Consider the following 14,768-nt stretch of genomic DNA (forward strand, 5'->3'; position numbering starts at 1 on the left):
GGGGAATCTTCCCCATGGCAAGCATACATGCACAAATTACAGTCATCCTGGAGAACAGATCTACTTGAAGCAACACTATAAGCTCACACCCCAAGAACAGCCTGAGTTTGCAAGCCAGGCCAGGGCTAGAAAAAAAGAATTGGTACATTCTATCTTGCTCCTGCCTCTTTGGTTTATAGGGCAACTGGAGCACAGAGCACCAAGAACAATCTGAGCAAAGCAGCAGTTATGACATTTTCCTGTAACTCACTTGTAGCCCTCATCTCTTCCACAGATAAACCCAAAGAGCTTAGTTGGAAGCACTGTTTTAGTCTAAGCTCTACCCCACTCTACCCCCAAAAGATCCAATTAATTGCTTACTCTGACCCTCTATGCATCCACATGCACGAGGATGCAATCTGATCTTTTCCCAACAAACTAGCATAGTGTAGGTATTATTAAGAGCTGAAGTCTGACCTCAGAGCTTTTGCCCTACAGCATGAGGAGGACATGGCTCTGAACAGCAGCCCTTTGTACCCAGATCCCCTCCCTTGCAGGAGTCAGTCTGGCTTGCCCTACTCTGGATAATGACAGCTTACACTCATCATGAGCAGATGCATAAGCTGAAGCCTTCAAGGTAGGGCAGGTTTAAAGTGACTCATATTTAGCACCAGCTCTCAGGTTTACAGCAGCTGCAATCTCTTTTGCCACTGCTATAAGCACATTTCTAACTCCAACAAGTAGACTACACCAGCACAGCCAGGATGATGTGCTAGCACATAAAAATCAAGCAGTTCAGCTAACCAGGAACAGCAAACCACTTAGACCTCAAAAACATTCAGTTAACACATCTAAGACAGGTCAGGCCAAAACAACAGTTTATTTCATTTTCAACAACATTTCAGCCATCAAAAAATAAACTCTAACACAGATGGATGGAAGACTTCTCTACAGTGTAACTAAGTGGGCTCTGACCCAAGGGGTTTGAAATTGGAGTGACATTTTATTATTCATCCAATAAGTTAGGAAGCATGAGAATAAAGTGCTTTATTTCTGAGCTGGCATGAGGTCATCAATGGACTGGCCTTTTTCAAGGCGTTTTTCCATTTCAATGAGCAGCTTCACACCATCTACCACCATCTGCACCAGCTCTACCTCAGAGAAGCCAAGACGATCAGCATTGGAGACATCAAACACCCCTCCGACTGCAGCTGTGTCCACACCACCTGGAGCAAGAGATTTAATGAGTCCACTGACCACTGCCTGAGCCAGTTAGTCTGCCTTTCTGCCCTCGCCAGAAAGAGATGGGAGCACAGAAAGACAATTCTCTACAAGTTACCACCGCCTTCTCTTCCCTTCAGGGAGATAAAGCTCAATGTGATGAAACATGAACCACTTTTTAATTCTTTTAACCCATGAGTAATTTAACTGCACTCAGAAGTACTTGCTGTAGCTATATCCTAGCCAGAAGTTAAAAATCCCATCCCTGATTACAACAGGCCCACTAGGTTCACCTTATCTGGTGCTCACAACACCACATGGAAAGATATGCCTAAGAGTGCTCAGAAACTGGATATAATAAGGCTTAAGCAAAGTACCAGCATCTCCACCTCTTCCAAGCTACACTTTTAGTGCTTGGTTGTCCCCACATGCTTTAGAAAGGTCCCTTCTGGATTGTCTGTCAGGCACTGTCAGCATGAACCAACATTAGCTTCAGCTATAGCCAGGTTCTCACTGCTGTCTGGTCAGAGACAGCCTGCTTGGGACATCACTTAATCACCACCTCTCACCTGTGCCTCGTTTCTGCAGCCGAAGCCTTTTGAGGACTTCTCCAAACTTCTCATGCTTCCCAAGGTTTGGTAGCTTGATGTGCACACCAGCACGGAGCCCTGTTCCAAGGTTGGATGGGCAGGTCAGGATGTAGCCCAAGTGTGGGTTCCACATGAACTCGTAGTTTTTGGACTTGAAGAGAGTTTCTATCTATAAATAGAGAGAATGGATGTTTAGAGATTGTTCTCCATCTGAACGATGTAGGTCATCCATTAAGTGCTCATTTACAGCTTCAGTTGCATAGCAACAGCCACAACAGTTTGAGCAGCTATTTAAGTCAGTTACATAGGCCCCCTCCATTTGTAGAAGAGGGTCACCAGTGAGGGGCTTTTTAAGGCCTTAATCTTGCTCCCAGCAGCAAGACAGCCTAAGTTCAAGCTACACTATAAAGCCTAAAATTGCTATCTACTGGGAAGCTTGATTTACTAAATGTCAAACTGGTTGTCTGTTAGGATTAGGGAAGGGGCTGGTAAAGCACAAGCTGTTATCAAGATCAGAAAAGCACACAGCCTAGAAACTTCTGTCTAATGTCACCCATCCATATTTAAGCAATTTTTCCTCCCACCCAGGGTCTCTAAATGCTGTGATTTATAGAACCATGTAGAGATCCTTTAAGTACAGTTTGATAAAAGTGTCACATAAGGATTTATTCCAGATTTCATAGCCATAACGCTTTGCCAGTACAGGCATTTCAGATCCCTCACAACAGAGCATCTCATCAGGATGTTCCCAGAGACATAAACTATGAAGCAGCACCTGCAGGCTAAAGGGGAAGGATGTCACCTCCTGTGTACATGCTCCCAGCCTGGAAGAGCTTGTATGGTCAGCTCTAACCAGATTACTATTTAGACCCAGAGCTCAAGCAGTATTTGATTTACCTGTGTTAGGCCTGTACAGAAGCGGGTAAACACTTCCTTCATGTTGCCACCTTTCTGCATGGAAATAACCCTGAGGTGATCCTCCTCATTGATCCAAACAAGGAAGGTCTTGTTGTCATTGTGCCTAGGAGACAAGACAAACTTGTTGTCTCCCTTGACATTTTCAAGACAGATTTAGTAGCACCAAGTTACTCACTGCTGTAGCTTCCAAGAAGCTCATCTAATTGCTTCTTCAAAGAAATTCACCTTCCTGTTCTCCATCCAAGCACTAACAAAATTAAGCTTGTACTTTTACCCTACTCTTTTCAAGAGGTATTTGGAAGTGGCCTGTATCTATGTCAGAAAGTAATAGCATAGCACTAGCCAGTGTTAGAGCATCAAAACCGAGTAATTTCTCACCTCATTTATGTTCAAGTCCACAAATTTAGGAGATTTAATCTGTTCAGAGTTTACAAAAGGGCAATTAATACAGGCACTGAAGCAGACCCATAGACAGATGTTCACATCTCACTGACAGTGAATAACCAGAACTTGATGAGAATTACCATATTGTTAGGCTGCCCTTTGTACCTTATAAGAGAGCTAAGGTGAGTTTCCACTACTCATTTAGATCTGGGGCTCTTCAGAGATACCATAAAAACCTCTAAATAGCAGAGGTATTTGCTTGCAGCTGGTCAACATGTATCACACTGATGATTTCTCAGCTTGATTACAGTAAGAATTAACTAGTCTGATGAAAGCTATTTACACAGACTGAGACTCTACACTTCAAACCTGTACGTTAGCCATGCTCAGATGACAGCACTATCTAATGCTGGCAATCTGCAGCTAGATGATGCAATCTTAAAGGTGACCTACAGAAACAAAGCATGTTTCCTCTGCATTTATTGAAACAGCTACAATAATAAGCTTGAAGCATTCCAGCTAAGAACTAACCCTTGGCTTATAGGGGAGCAAGTTAATTATGCTGCAGAAGCTCCTGAGATGCTGTTTTATGTAGGTGACCTACATGTGACAAGCAAAATCCTTCTACCCTCTACCCCCTGCATCAGTCAACTGATGCCACTGAGTCTCTGGTGGGGGAAAAACACCACTAATAAGGTAACACCATATTAGTCTGGCATCAGTGAGTTTCTGCACGCAGAAGCAATGAGATTACAAAGGAACAGCTACGCATCTGATATCAAGACTCCATTAAGTTCATGCCATGGTTTGTTACCTTAGATACTCTAAACTCATGGTAGAAGAGCTGAATATAGCAGAACGTTAACTCTTTTAGAAGTGATCTACTTCCTTAAGTTGCTCTAGTTATTGCTTGGTGCTTTGCAAACCTGTGCTGGATGGACAGGCTCTGGCAATAGGCCAGCCAAGCTGGCTTGTTCCTACCAGCCCAATGCAATGCACACTAACACTTGGGGCAAGTTCTGCTTTCAGATATCACTTCCCCAGGGGATACCACACACAAGTTCTTCATTAGATTAGCAGCATAAGTTCACAACGTGCTGTTTTGTCCAACTATATCAGCCACAACAAAAATGTCAAGATCTTTTTTTTGTTGCAGGGATTTCATGCAACTCTCCCTTCTGGGCATATACTCACCAGATACCCCTGGCATCAGGCCAATCTCGTGCCATCCCAGATGCCAACAGAAGAGGAGAAACAGGTTTGTCAAACAAGAAGTGATCATCAATCAGCTGCTGCTGCTCTGCATCAGTCATGTTCCGCAGGGCATAGTACTTCCCCTTGAGATCACCTCCCAGGCTGCCCAGAGCTGAAAGAGAGGCACTTTTAGGATGGGAGCAGAGACTACAAACATTCCCAGAACTTCAGAGACTGCATTCAAACTATCTGCTTTTGTTGGTTCCTCCCTTGCTTTCACATCTGTAACAGCGATGAGTTTGCGTGGCATTACAGAACTTAGGGCTGTATCAGATGATTTGTGTGCACCTTCCAGGCAGAAACAAGCAGTCTTTGTTCCTTTACATAAAGTATGGGATCGTTACTGCTGCTTAACTGTAGTAGTGAAGTGCTTTCTCCCAAGGAGAATCAAGGTCACAAACACAACAAGCAGCATTCTCATCAAGGACTGTTACCCTGCCCTTGAGAAGTTTTGGAACAGTGACAGGATAGCACCTTGAGAAAGTATCCTTTCCTCTGGCTTAAAGTAAGTGGGAGGCAACAGAAAGAACTGCAGCTGAGGAGTTCCACTGAGAACTAGAGCTCACTCAGAGCTGGACTACACCTCTAAGCAAGCTGAATGTTAATGAAAGTCAATTAAAAGAAGCCACAAAATACTGCAACCATGACTCAAGCCCTAGGGTTGCTCCATACCTATTACTTCTCAGGTTTGAGCAGTGATGAACCAACCTCTTTCCCCACACACAGAAAGAAACTTTCAAGATCAGCAAAGGTCAACTTCATACAGTCCAACTTCCCTGAATGTGCTCCTGCTCTGAGCTACATATTGCAACACCGATGCAACCATAATCCAAGCTGCCTTTTTCAGGGAAGGTTCCACATTCAAGTTAAGCCTTGAGGAAGGCAGCTTCTGCCAACTGCCTCCATTCTCCAACTGCACAGAGCACCTCTTTGCCTAGACAAGGTCAGTTTCCCCTCATTGCCTGATTCAACACTTTACCTTCAACAGAGAGCTTTTCAATAGCCCGTCTCTCTCCCCTGCTGCAATGAGGGGGAAGGCAGAATCCACGGATGCTCCTGCCAGTTCTCACACGAGAGCTCAGCACGTAATTAGGATCCAAGTCGTCACCACCCTACAAGATCAGAAAATTAGTCAGTACTGCCTTGTTGCTAAGATGCTTACCCTAAATACACACAGGTTCTGTGCACTTATATTTGACACTGACTAGTTGTGCTGTAATATGATGCACTTCAGGACCATTTCTTCCAGCTTTCCAACAAGTATGAGAGTAACAAACTCCTTGTTTTGAGGTTAAGATTAGGGCTACTAAGTATGTGCTAGAAAACAGGAATACCATCAGTTTTACACCCATCTCAGACTCAGATCTCAGCTTCTGTTACTCCTCTCACTTGCAATTCAGAGATATTAACATGACAAATCCTTGTTTAGGTAGGTGTTTGTTTACTCTTGCAAATGAGAGTTATTCATTATTGTCAAAGCATTTTAATTTTTGAGATGTCCTATGGCTGCCAACCAAGATAGCAGCTGGAATTCCCAGAGACTGTAATAACATTTGAAATCTGTAAGATGGGTAGAAGCCTCTACTTCCAGCCACAACAATGGCTGTTCTATAACATCAAACCACTGGCTGATTTTTAGCATACATCATCATACAGTAGAACGAGTTAAGGTTTCTAACAGTCCTGGAACTGGGTTGTTTCACACAACTAGCACAGCCCAAAGAAATACATGCTCAACGTGTTTGGCATGACTTACATTGCAGAGCACACGAAGCAAGTCCTGCTTGTCAGCTGCCTGGTTCTACCCAGTTACTGACAACCTACTGCAGCAGGCTCTTGAGTAAGACTGCACTGGGCACAGTGCCTGTCAGTCTGTGCACAGTGAGAGAGGACAGAACGTGCAATCCGTTTAGGCTACTGCTAACAGCTTTCCCCAGGCCTCAGATCAGTGGGTATCAGTAACTGAACAAAAATTTATACCTGCAGGTTATCAGCATTCAGGTCGGTCTTGTGCTCATCAGTTGGTTTGTAGCCACCATGCCTGTCCTCAATAACCGGATCAAAGAGTTCCTTAAACACTTCATAGGATTCTTCATCGCCAGCTACGCATCCTACTGTCATTATGAAGGGGTGGCCTGGATTGGTAACAAAGGCAGAAGAGCTAAGTTGGGTGATGCTCAGCCATACTCCAGCACAGCACTAACCAGGCAAGTTTCTTTGCAGCAGATCTAGTCACTTAGAAATGCACTCGCTTAAGAGCAGTTGGGAGACCTTAGACTTTACATTTCATCCAGTTAGTCAAATGCAGTGCTATGGGAAACCATAGCAGTTGCCATTAAGCCACACTCCCGTCAAGCTTTGGTTTAGGGCAATTTTGCACAGCACATCCAATTTTACTAGCTAATGCAAACCCGGAGATAGAACTACACTTAAAACAACCATGCTTTGCTGTGAGCAAGCATGCATCGCTTTGTTCACTCTGCTACAGACAGAACTGCATTTCCATAGTCGGCTCATAAATACCACCTCCACGAGCTTAGCTTAAGTCACCATACTGAAAAGCACCGGTTACTTCAGCTGGCTCCCACAGAATATCTCAGCGCATTTTACCAGGATTATCAACCCCAGTCTGAATGACATCATCCAGGGTGAAGCCACTGGGCGTGACTCTGTCTCTCAGTTTCTTGTACAAATCCAGGGTTAGCACTTTGGCCATGTGGTTGTTGTGGGTGCTCAGGTCCGGGTACTCCTCATCGGGAGGCAGCCTCTGATTATTTAGTTGGGCCATTTTGATATTGCTAGAGTAAAGATAAATACTGTAATGTTAACACATATATGCATCTGCTCCCCCTTGTTTTCATAGAAGTGCTACAGAACATCACATAACCACTTTGGAATAGGACGAGCTTAGAACAGCCGGGTAAGCCCACACAGCTCAGAGAATTTTTTCTTCCCCCCGGTTGCATAAAAATTAGAACACATTTAAGCATTTGCTTTTTTTTTTTTTTTTTTGGTTCGGATTTGAAGTATTTAGCAGAGCAGTTACATAATGGGAGCGCCTGGGAATTGCTGTGTCAGATTGCAGCGAGGAGCACGGCTCGACAAATCGTGGCCTCCTCAGCACAGCCACCCTCGGTGCGTGTGGGGTTTGCTGTCAAGAAGCACTTCCAGGAAGGAGGGGGAACAGATCGCCCTGCAGTCCTAAGGGTGCAGCCGTTACCTGGGTTGTCAACCCCGGTCTGAATGACATCATCCAGCGTAAATCCACTGGAAGTCTGCCTGTCCCTCAACTTCTTGTACAGGTCCAGGGTCAGCACCTTGGCCATGTGATTGTTGTGCGCGCTCAGGTCGGGGAACTCATCGTCAGCAGAGTGCTTCATCTTCAGGAGGTTGTGGCTGTTTGAGAAGGGCATGGCTGTCCCTACCGCAGTCACTGGGGGAAGAGAGGGAAGCCTATCACCGGGGGCCCGGGGGAGGCCACCAGGCACCAAGCAAGGTCACCTTGGCTTCGCTTCCACCCGCGCATTCCACACCTTCGTTGCCACAACACCTTCCTCCAGGCCAAGCAAGGAGGAAAAGGCAAAAAAAAATTTAAAAAAAAAGAAAAAACTTTTTCCAGCTCCGCAAGCCTTGCCCCATCCTTCAGCAGCCCGGACCGGACGCTCCGAGGCTCGGCCGGGACGCGGGGTGGCGGCCAAGGCGGCGGGGCAGCCCCAGCCCCAGCGCGAGGCGGAGCGGCCGTTGCGGAGCGCCGCGCCCGGAGCCGGTACCGGCAGCGCCAAGCTGGGGACCGGGGCGAGCGGGCAGCGCTCACCGAGCCGTTACACAACGGACGGCTCCCTCGGGGGACGTGGCTGGGGCGAGCGTATGTAACTACCCTGCTAAATACCGGGGTAAGCTGCTTTCAGAGCGGGGCTCCGGCTCAAGCTGCGGCCGCACCCGCTACGCACCTGTCCCGCACCGCCCCGCCGCATCCCGCTCCCCCCGACGCCTTCCCGGCCGGACCGGCTCCAACCCGCACCATTAAAAATACATTTTTCTCATAAAAGTTAAATCGCTTCCTTCTTCTTTTCTTTAAGCTGCAGGCGGCTCGGCTGCCCCGGGACTTACCGAGGGCTCCGCAGCCAATGTAAGGACCTCAGCGCCCGCTCCGCACCCACCCGCTGCCCAAGCCGGAGTGGAGCCCCGAGTCAACCGCCGCGCCCATTTTATATAGAGCGCGACCCACCGCCCCATTGGCTGCTATTTATAGCCCATTCATTCCATTGGTCGAGCCGCGAGGGGGCGGAGCCACCGGCTCCTCCTGGCCGGTGAAGGCGTGCCGCCATTTTGCGCGGCGGTTGGGCGGCCGGTGGCGTTGGGCTCACGGCCCGCCTGCCTCGGGCCTGGAGCGGTGAGCGTCGTGACCTCGTGAACGCAGACGTGCGCGTACGTCCGTTCCACCGGCAGCCTGAATATGGCGGCGCCGTTAGGCACTGAGGCGGGCGCACACGGCTTTTTGCTTTCCCCCTTGCTCAGTTTTGAACGTAGGTTTATTGTGTAACACACTGAAGGTCTCTTTTCATCGTGTGCAAAGAAAGTACCTTAATTTTATGGAAGAAAGGCTGATTTTCCTGTGGGGGACACGAGCAGAAGGGCATCTGGCCCTCCTAAACTCACATTCAGGCAGTGCACAGTTGCTGTGCAGGGCTCGTCCCAAAGCTCTAATGCAGCCCAGAGTTCAATTTTGGAGAAGTAAAGTGATTGGCAATGTGGAGCTGCCCTTCATGTAACAGTCTCTTTATTTTTCTCTGTAGTGCATCTATCTCATCGTTCATCCCCATGCACGGACAGTGTATTTAACACACTGCTGTGTTAGAGTTGTTCAGAGAGATGGAGGAATCTTCTTCCAGCACCACCACCAGTGCCCTCAGCACCGTGACACCGATGCAGCTTACAGAACTGTCCAGCTTCAGGAAAAAAAAATACACAGGAAACCATTACAAACTAAAAAAGCACAGACTGCCTCAAATCAAAATGCACTGTGTTTGTTTGGCTGCCATCCAGGCTTCCCAGTTATCCCAGGTAGAGTGAGAGCACACGGAGCTGCAGAAGTCGGGCTCAGCGTCTGTGCGAGTCTGGTCTCTTATCTCCGGGATCAAAGAACAAATCCTCTCTAAGTCCCCTCTGCCTTTTTAACCTCACAAAACCTTCCTCTACATCTTACTAGTTCCACGCAATCTCATTCTTCAGGACAGTGTCAGCTACAGGTAAAGCCTTCCTATGCAAGTATTCAATGAACGTAAGCACAAAATCATTCCCAGAGCTGTCAAAATACGTGTCGTATTCATGGATGATCTGAGTTACAACACTTTTTCTTCTTTTTGCCAAGTTCTAGTTGTGTGTTGTTGGTTTTTTTTTTTTAATGTAAAACACTCATCAGAGTTATTTTTAATGTAGAACAATACAAATAATACTAAGAACATATTGTAACCTTGCAAGCTTATTTTCTGGTGTTTTTCTTCACCCAAAAAAAAAAGCATACTAAAGAGGTACTGAAGGCTCCGTCTGTCTCGTTCCATAATCTACTGCCACGCACACAAGAAGCAACTGTTATTTACTTGTTCTATAGATTTGTGGAATCAAGGTTACCTCAAGAACTGACTTCTATGCACTGGAGACACTCTCCCTCCCCATCCTGCAGAACAGGGAACACCAGTCGTTACAGTTATTATGAGCTGGTTGTGTTCTCAATGTGCCATTCATTATCACACTTCCAACACAGACACCTCTCCTTCACACAGCTTTTGTCTGAAAGAAGACACAAAGAGAGCAGAGCCATGGTGGGACACCATCAAAATATACCTAGCAAACATGTTTAAAGAACACTGCACCCTCTATGCCCTTTTCCTCACCGTTATTTGACAAATTTATAATACACACTTAGCTCACATTTTGGGATCTGCTGAAAGCTGTGTGCAAACTGGACCCTACCTTTGTTACGTCGTCCCATCCCTTCTTCCCTAGTGGCTTAATTATAGATGCCGTGCTGTGTGTCAACAGCCTCTGATCAGCTGCTTTATCTAGCTCATCTGCTGAGAGAATACTTTCCTTGGATCAGCCTGTATTGCCTGTTAGACTGTGATAAAGGCATCAACACGTCCTTTCCATGCTGGGACGATATTGTAGTGCACACTGACTTGTAAACTATGATGCAGTTTGGCATTTTAGGCTGGAAAGGTGGAGTGATTACTCCAGAGATCTCCGTGCTGAGCTTCAACAATGAAGAATGAAGGGAAGTTAATCATGGGCCGTGCAGTGAACACTTCCTAAGAGGCTTAATTATAAATGTTGTGCAGTGTACAACTGCAAGGAGATGTGTGTTAGCTAGGGAATGTGTCTTCTGAAATTGCTCACATGATAGCAAGATGAACCTGAAGAATTCAGGGGAAACATCCTGAAAATCTAGAAGGATATTTCCAAATCAGGAAATGGCAAAAGAAAACATTTTACTACGTATAACTGCGTTGTTTCCAATGCCTTACTGGTTAAACAGCACTTGAAAATGAAACATAACACTCATGCATCAACAGATGAACTGGTTGTAGTTGCATCTGCTTAAATTCCCAAATATTTTCTTCCCATTTATTGCTTTATGTATATCTGCCTTGTTATTACCCCTTTTCACATTGGCTGAGCGTCCTGTTGAAAATTACTTCAACTCCTAGTTGAAGACTAGGAGCTGTTCGGTCTTGTATACAGTCTGGCTCACGGTGATCTGAGCAGCTGTTTTTTAAGGGAAAGAAAGGACACAAGAATGTAAACTATGGCAAATGACATGAAAAAATGGCACACAAAAAAAAACAAGGTAGGTGCAAATATAAAGGCAGAATAGAGCCGTGATTGCCAGTCAGAAAAACAGCTGAGTAGGAGTCTGCAGTTTAAGAAACCTCTGAAACTGCATACATTATGTTTAGATGAGATGGAGGAGAGTTTCATAACCAAATAACAAAGACTTCTGCAATTATGATATGGGCGGGTCAATAGCATAACGTAAAAATGTTCTCACTGAAGATAATGGGCAAATTTTCCCTCACAGTTGATGAAATGACATTGATTAAAAGACTCACAAATGGTCATCTACACAGCTCTCGGCTAAGCACACGTTGATGGCGTTCTTGATTGTGGAGGAATGACTTTTTCTCCACTCCTGTGCATCTCAAGCCACTGGTGAACGCAGCAGCAGAGGATTATCAGATTTAGACAGAACGTTACCTGCGTGTCCGAGGTGACTCACACGCTGCTGTGCCCGCGCCCTCCCATGCCAGGTGGCCTGGGCTTGTTGGGAGCAGCAGATGAGGCGATATCCTCCTCCTGGGCATCTCCTGACTCCATCCCCGCGCCACCGGGGCACCTCCGGCTCTCCACATCACTGCAATCCTAAACACGAGACACAAGTGGGAGTTAGAGCCGTGCTATTTGGGGTTTCGATAATGATTCCGCTCCTTCTGAGCCCACACTCCGCTGTGGGTTTCTCCTCCAGCCTCCAGAAACCGGCACGAGGAGCTCGGTTGGCCTCGAGCTGCCTTTCCCCGGGCTCAGCGGGGGGGAATAGCCGGAACGTTCTGGAAGCCGCCTGCACGGAGGCTTGGGTGGCAAAGGCACGGCGGTTCCTCGGGGAAGGGGCTTCCCCCTGTAGGACGCGGAAGACAGTTGCCCACACTTGACGAGCACGAGGTCCTGCCCGGGCTCGCAGCGCCCGCGGAGGCGCTCGGAGGGCAGAAGCCGGAAGGGCTGCCCAGCCTCCCGGCGCCCGCAGGGACCCCTCGTTTCACCGCGGGCGGGGACCGGCCGCACGCCCCTCGCCCCCCACGCAGGAGCCGCCGTGCGCGGGGCTCTGCGCCCGGCCGGGCTGAGGGACGGCGGCTGGGGCGGGCAGCGGAGGGCGAGGGAGCCGCGCCGGGAGCGGGGCCGGCCGAGCCGGGTACGGCCTGCGGTGACCGGCCGCTACGGGCAGGGCCGGCGGGGGCGGAGGCGGCGGAGCGTCGTCAGCATCCTGCGACCGGCTCGGGGAGGCGCGGGGCGGGCACCGCGTGTGAGGAGAGCCGTGCCGGGCCTGCTAGCGGTACTCGGCCGCGGGAGGTAACGGCTGTGGGGACGGGGAGAGCCGGCGCTGCTGGGGGACCGCGAGCCCCCCGCCCGCGGTGAGACCCTGCGGGGCGGCGGCGCTGCGTAGAGCCGAGCGCGGCGGTTACCGCGCGGCGCTGCTGCGGGCCGAGCAGCCTCCGCGTGCTGTCTTCTGTTGGCGCTCCGCAGCGCGCGGCCCTCGGGGCGTCTGGCTGGGGACGCTGTAGGAGAGGGGAGCACCTCAGCCCGGTCCCGTGCGAGGGGGGCAGAGTGCGGGGCTGGGTTCGAAGGAAGACGTGTAGATGAGACGGAATCAGTGCTGCTTCTGAATGATGTTGTTCTAAATACAAGCGAAAAACAACAACTCGTAAAGAGTGTCTATTACAGGAGAGTTAAGAACATCGATATAATCCGATGATGCAAGCTATAAAACCTCATCACCACAGTCTGACAGTGTCCGCTGTGTGTACGTTTCTGGGCTGCTTTGCCATGTGTCCAGACATGCCGTTGTGCTTTGCTCTCTGAGCACCGCATGCCACACGCTGTGGAGTCACGGCCTGCCAGCGTGTCTGCTTCTCATTCTCACTGCAGCAGCACATTTATAAATCTAGTTGGTGAACAGCAGATTGAACTCAAATTTTGGTCAAGAAAAACAGACTACAATTTCAGAACTAAAAGGTTTTTGTTTTTAGTAAAAACAGAGAAGTAGAACAAAACTTCGACACATTCAATATGAAAGCACTGGAATCAAATCATTAACAGGTTGCCCAGGGAGGTGGTGGATGTCCTGTCCTTAGAGACAGCCAGGGTCAGGTTGGACGGGGCTCTGAGCACCTGATGGAGCTGTGGGTGTCCCTGATCAGTGCAGGGGGGTTGGACTGGATGGCCTTTAGGGGTCTCTTGCAAGTCAGACAATTCCATGATTCTGTTTTTCTGTGAAAAGTAATGCTGCTTTTAATTTTCTTGTACAGCTACCAGGAATCAAACTCCCAGAGCCTTCTGTCATAGACCTTAATCTCTAACTTTGGGATCACCTCATTACACAATTCTTTCCATGAATAGATCAGCCTGCAGCTTAGGTTGTTAGCTGCCTTATCTGAAAAGCCGTGCCAGGTTTTATTGTAAGCTGCCTTCTCATTTCGAGGTTTTCTTCTCCAAGACAACAGCATTTAAGATTGTCGCTCTCAGAACATGGGGCTAAAACAATACAGTGTGTTTGCACTAGCTGGCAAGTGATTGTTTACATTCAGCTGCAGCATGGATCACTTCCCAGAGAATCACTTTATACCCCCAATGGCAAATTAAAGGCCACAGTGTATTTTCTTTGTACTTAGTCAAATTTATACCTAAATTAATGTGGATACTACCTTTATCTTATCTCTAAAGCTTCATTTGGAAAACTTTCAAGAAAACTTTTGCTAGTGGTCCTAATAATTGGTGATTGAGATCCAGGCAAGTCACAGTTGTCACATGCTGTAAATCACAAGGGATAAGCCAGCAGAAGAAAATAAAAGTCATTGCTTAACAACATATTCTGAGAGCTTGTGAACTGGAACCAAACAGATTGCTGAAATGAATACTGCCTTGCAAGTTTTCCAGTAGCATCAGGGAGCAGGCTGAGTAAATGCTAACAGATTCGCTCATTTTTGCTTGTAAATGTACCATACAATAGTGGTTATATTCAAGTCAGTGAGATCTTTTTGTTGATTTTAATTGGGTGAGGAGTGCGTCGAGGGGAGGTCCCTGAGCTTCATGAGGTTTTCTTGCTAATGTCTTACTTGCACTGTATGTTTTTGGTTTTTTTTGTGGGGGGGGAGGTGGAGGAAATAAAATAACTTGCCTGTACTTATAGCCTCATCGAGATGCCATAACACTGTCTTGGTATTTGTCCCCTTCTAGGAGACGACCACCAGCCAACCACAAGACTGTTGCAATGAGTTTTGTTGAATATGGCGATACAATCAAGGATGGTGACACAGCTATTGTGTTCTTGGGCCACGAATCCATGTTTCCTGTGAAAGTCCAGCAAGGCGGTGTAACTCAGACTAAATATGGGGTCATCCGGCATTCCACGGATCTCATAGGCAAGAAGTATGGCTCCAAAGTGACCTGCAGTAAAGGAGGATGGGTTTTTATTCTTCATCCAACTCCAGAACTGTGGACTGTGAATCTTCCACACAGGACACAGATCCTGTATTCCACTGACATCTCTGTAATCACCATGATGTTAGAACTGAAGCCAGGCTCCATAGTATGTGAATCAGGTAATAGTTTGAGATCTTTTATTAAGAACTAACACCCACACTTTCCATGGAA

The 14,768-nt window shown here is 47.6% G+C and overlaps 2 protein-coding genes and 1 long non-coding RNA gene across 13 annotated transcripts in view; 1 reads left to right on the top strand and 2 right to left on the bottom strand.

The window, feature by feature from the left end:
- Positions 1-840: 840 nt before the first annotated feature.
- CKB (creatine kinase B) lies at positions 841-8,572 on the bottom strand. Of its 2 annotated transcripts, none has more exons than XM_031592936.2 (8): positions 8,457-8,572; positions 7,567-7,779; positions 6,327-6,481; positions 5,326-5,458; positions 4,287-4,458; positions 2,688-2,811; positions 1,770-1,959; positions 841-1,205 (listed from the first exon to the last, which is right to left on the bottom strand). In XM_031592936.2, the coding sequence occupies exons 2-8, from the start codon at positions 7,757-7,759 to the stop codon at positions 1,027-1,029; spliced, it is 1,146 nt and encodes a 381-aa protein (XP_031448796.1). In that variant the 5' UTR covers positions 7,760-7,779; positions 8,457-8,572; the 3' UTR covers positions 841-1,026. The 2 variants fall into 2 exon arrangements, with proteins under 2 accessions (XP_031448796.1, XP_031448797.1); XM_031592937.2 differs by lacking the exon at positions 7,567-7,779 and adding an exon at positions 6,957-7,144 and having other exon boundaries at positions 8,457-8,561.
- A 2,431-nt stretch (positions 8,573-11,003) lies between these two features.
- On the bottom strand, positions 11,004-12,080 carry LOC116228820 (uncharacterized). The gene is made up of 2 exons (XR_016467072.1): positions 11,601-12,080; positions 11,004-11,111 (listed from the first exon to the last, which is right to left on the bottom strand). It is a non-coding gene; the product is annotated as an uncharacterized LOC116228820 (long non-coding RNA).
- A 92-nt stretch (positions 12,081-12,172) lies between these two features.
- The window catches only part of TRMT61A (tRNA methyltransferase 61A), a 47,905-nt gene continuing 45,309 nt past the window's right edge, over positions 12,173-14,768 (top strand). For 7 of the 10 annotated variants that reach the window (XR_016467070.1, XR_016467069.1, XR_016467071.1 and 4 more), the window contains exons 1-2: positions 12,335-12,467; positions 14,352-14,716. Coding sequence is in view for 7 of the 10 variants with exons in the window: in XM_090141700.1 (XP_089997826.1) it covers positions 14,386-14,716 (331 nt within the window). In the remaining 3 variants the exon portion in view is untranslated. The other 3 variants (XM_031592942.2, XM_031592940.2, XM_031592941.2) reach the window with 3 other exon arrangements.

This window comes from Phasianus colchicus, chromosome 5, assembly GCF_987193195.1.
Source record: "Phasianus colchicus chromosome 5, bPhaCol1.hap1.1, whole genome shotgun sequence".
NCBI lineage: Eukaryota > Metazoa > Chordata > Aves > Galliformes > Phasianidae > Phasianus > Phasianus colchicus.

Excerpts from the sequence above, each read along its gene's own strand:
- CKB (XM_031592936.2), bottom strand. The coding sequence starts at position 7,759 with ATGCCCTTCTCAAACAGCCACAACCTCCTGAAGATGAAGCACTCTGCT. Across the intron at positions 2,812-4,286 it reads CCTGATGCCAGGGGTATCTG|GCACAATGACAACAAGACCT; the intron begins GTGAGTATATGC and ends CTTGTCTCCTAG. Across the intron at positions 1,206-1,769 it reads GCTGCAGAAACGAGGCACAG|GTGGTGTGGACACAGCTGCA; the intron begins GTGAGAGGTGGT and ends CTCTTGCTCCAG.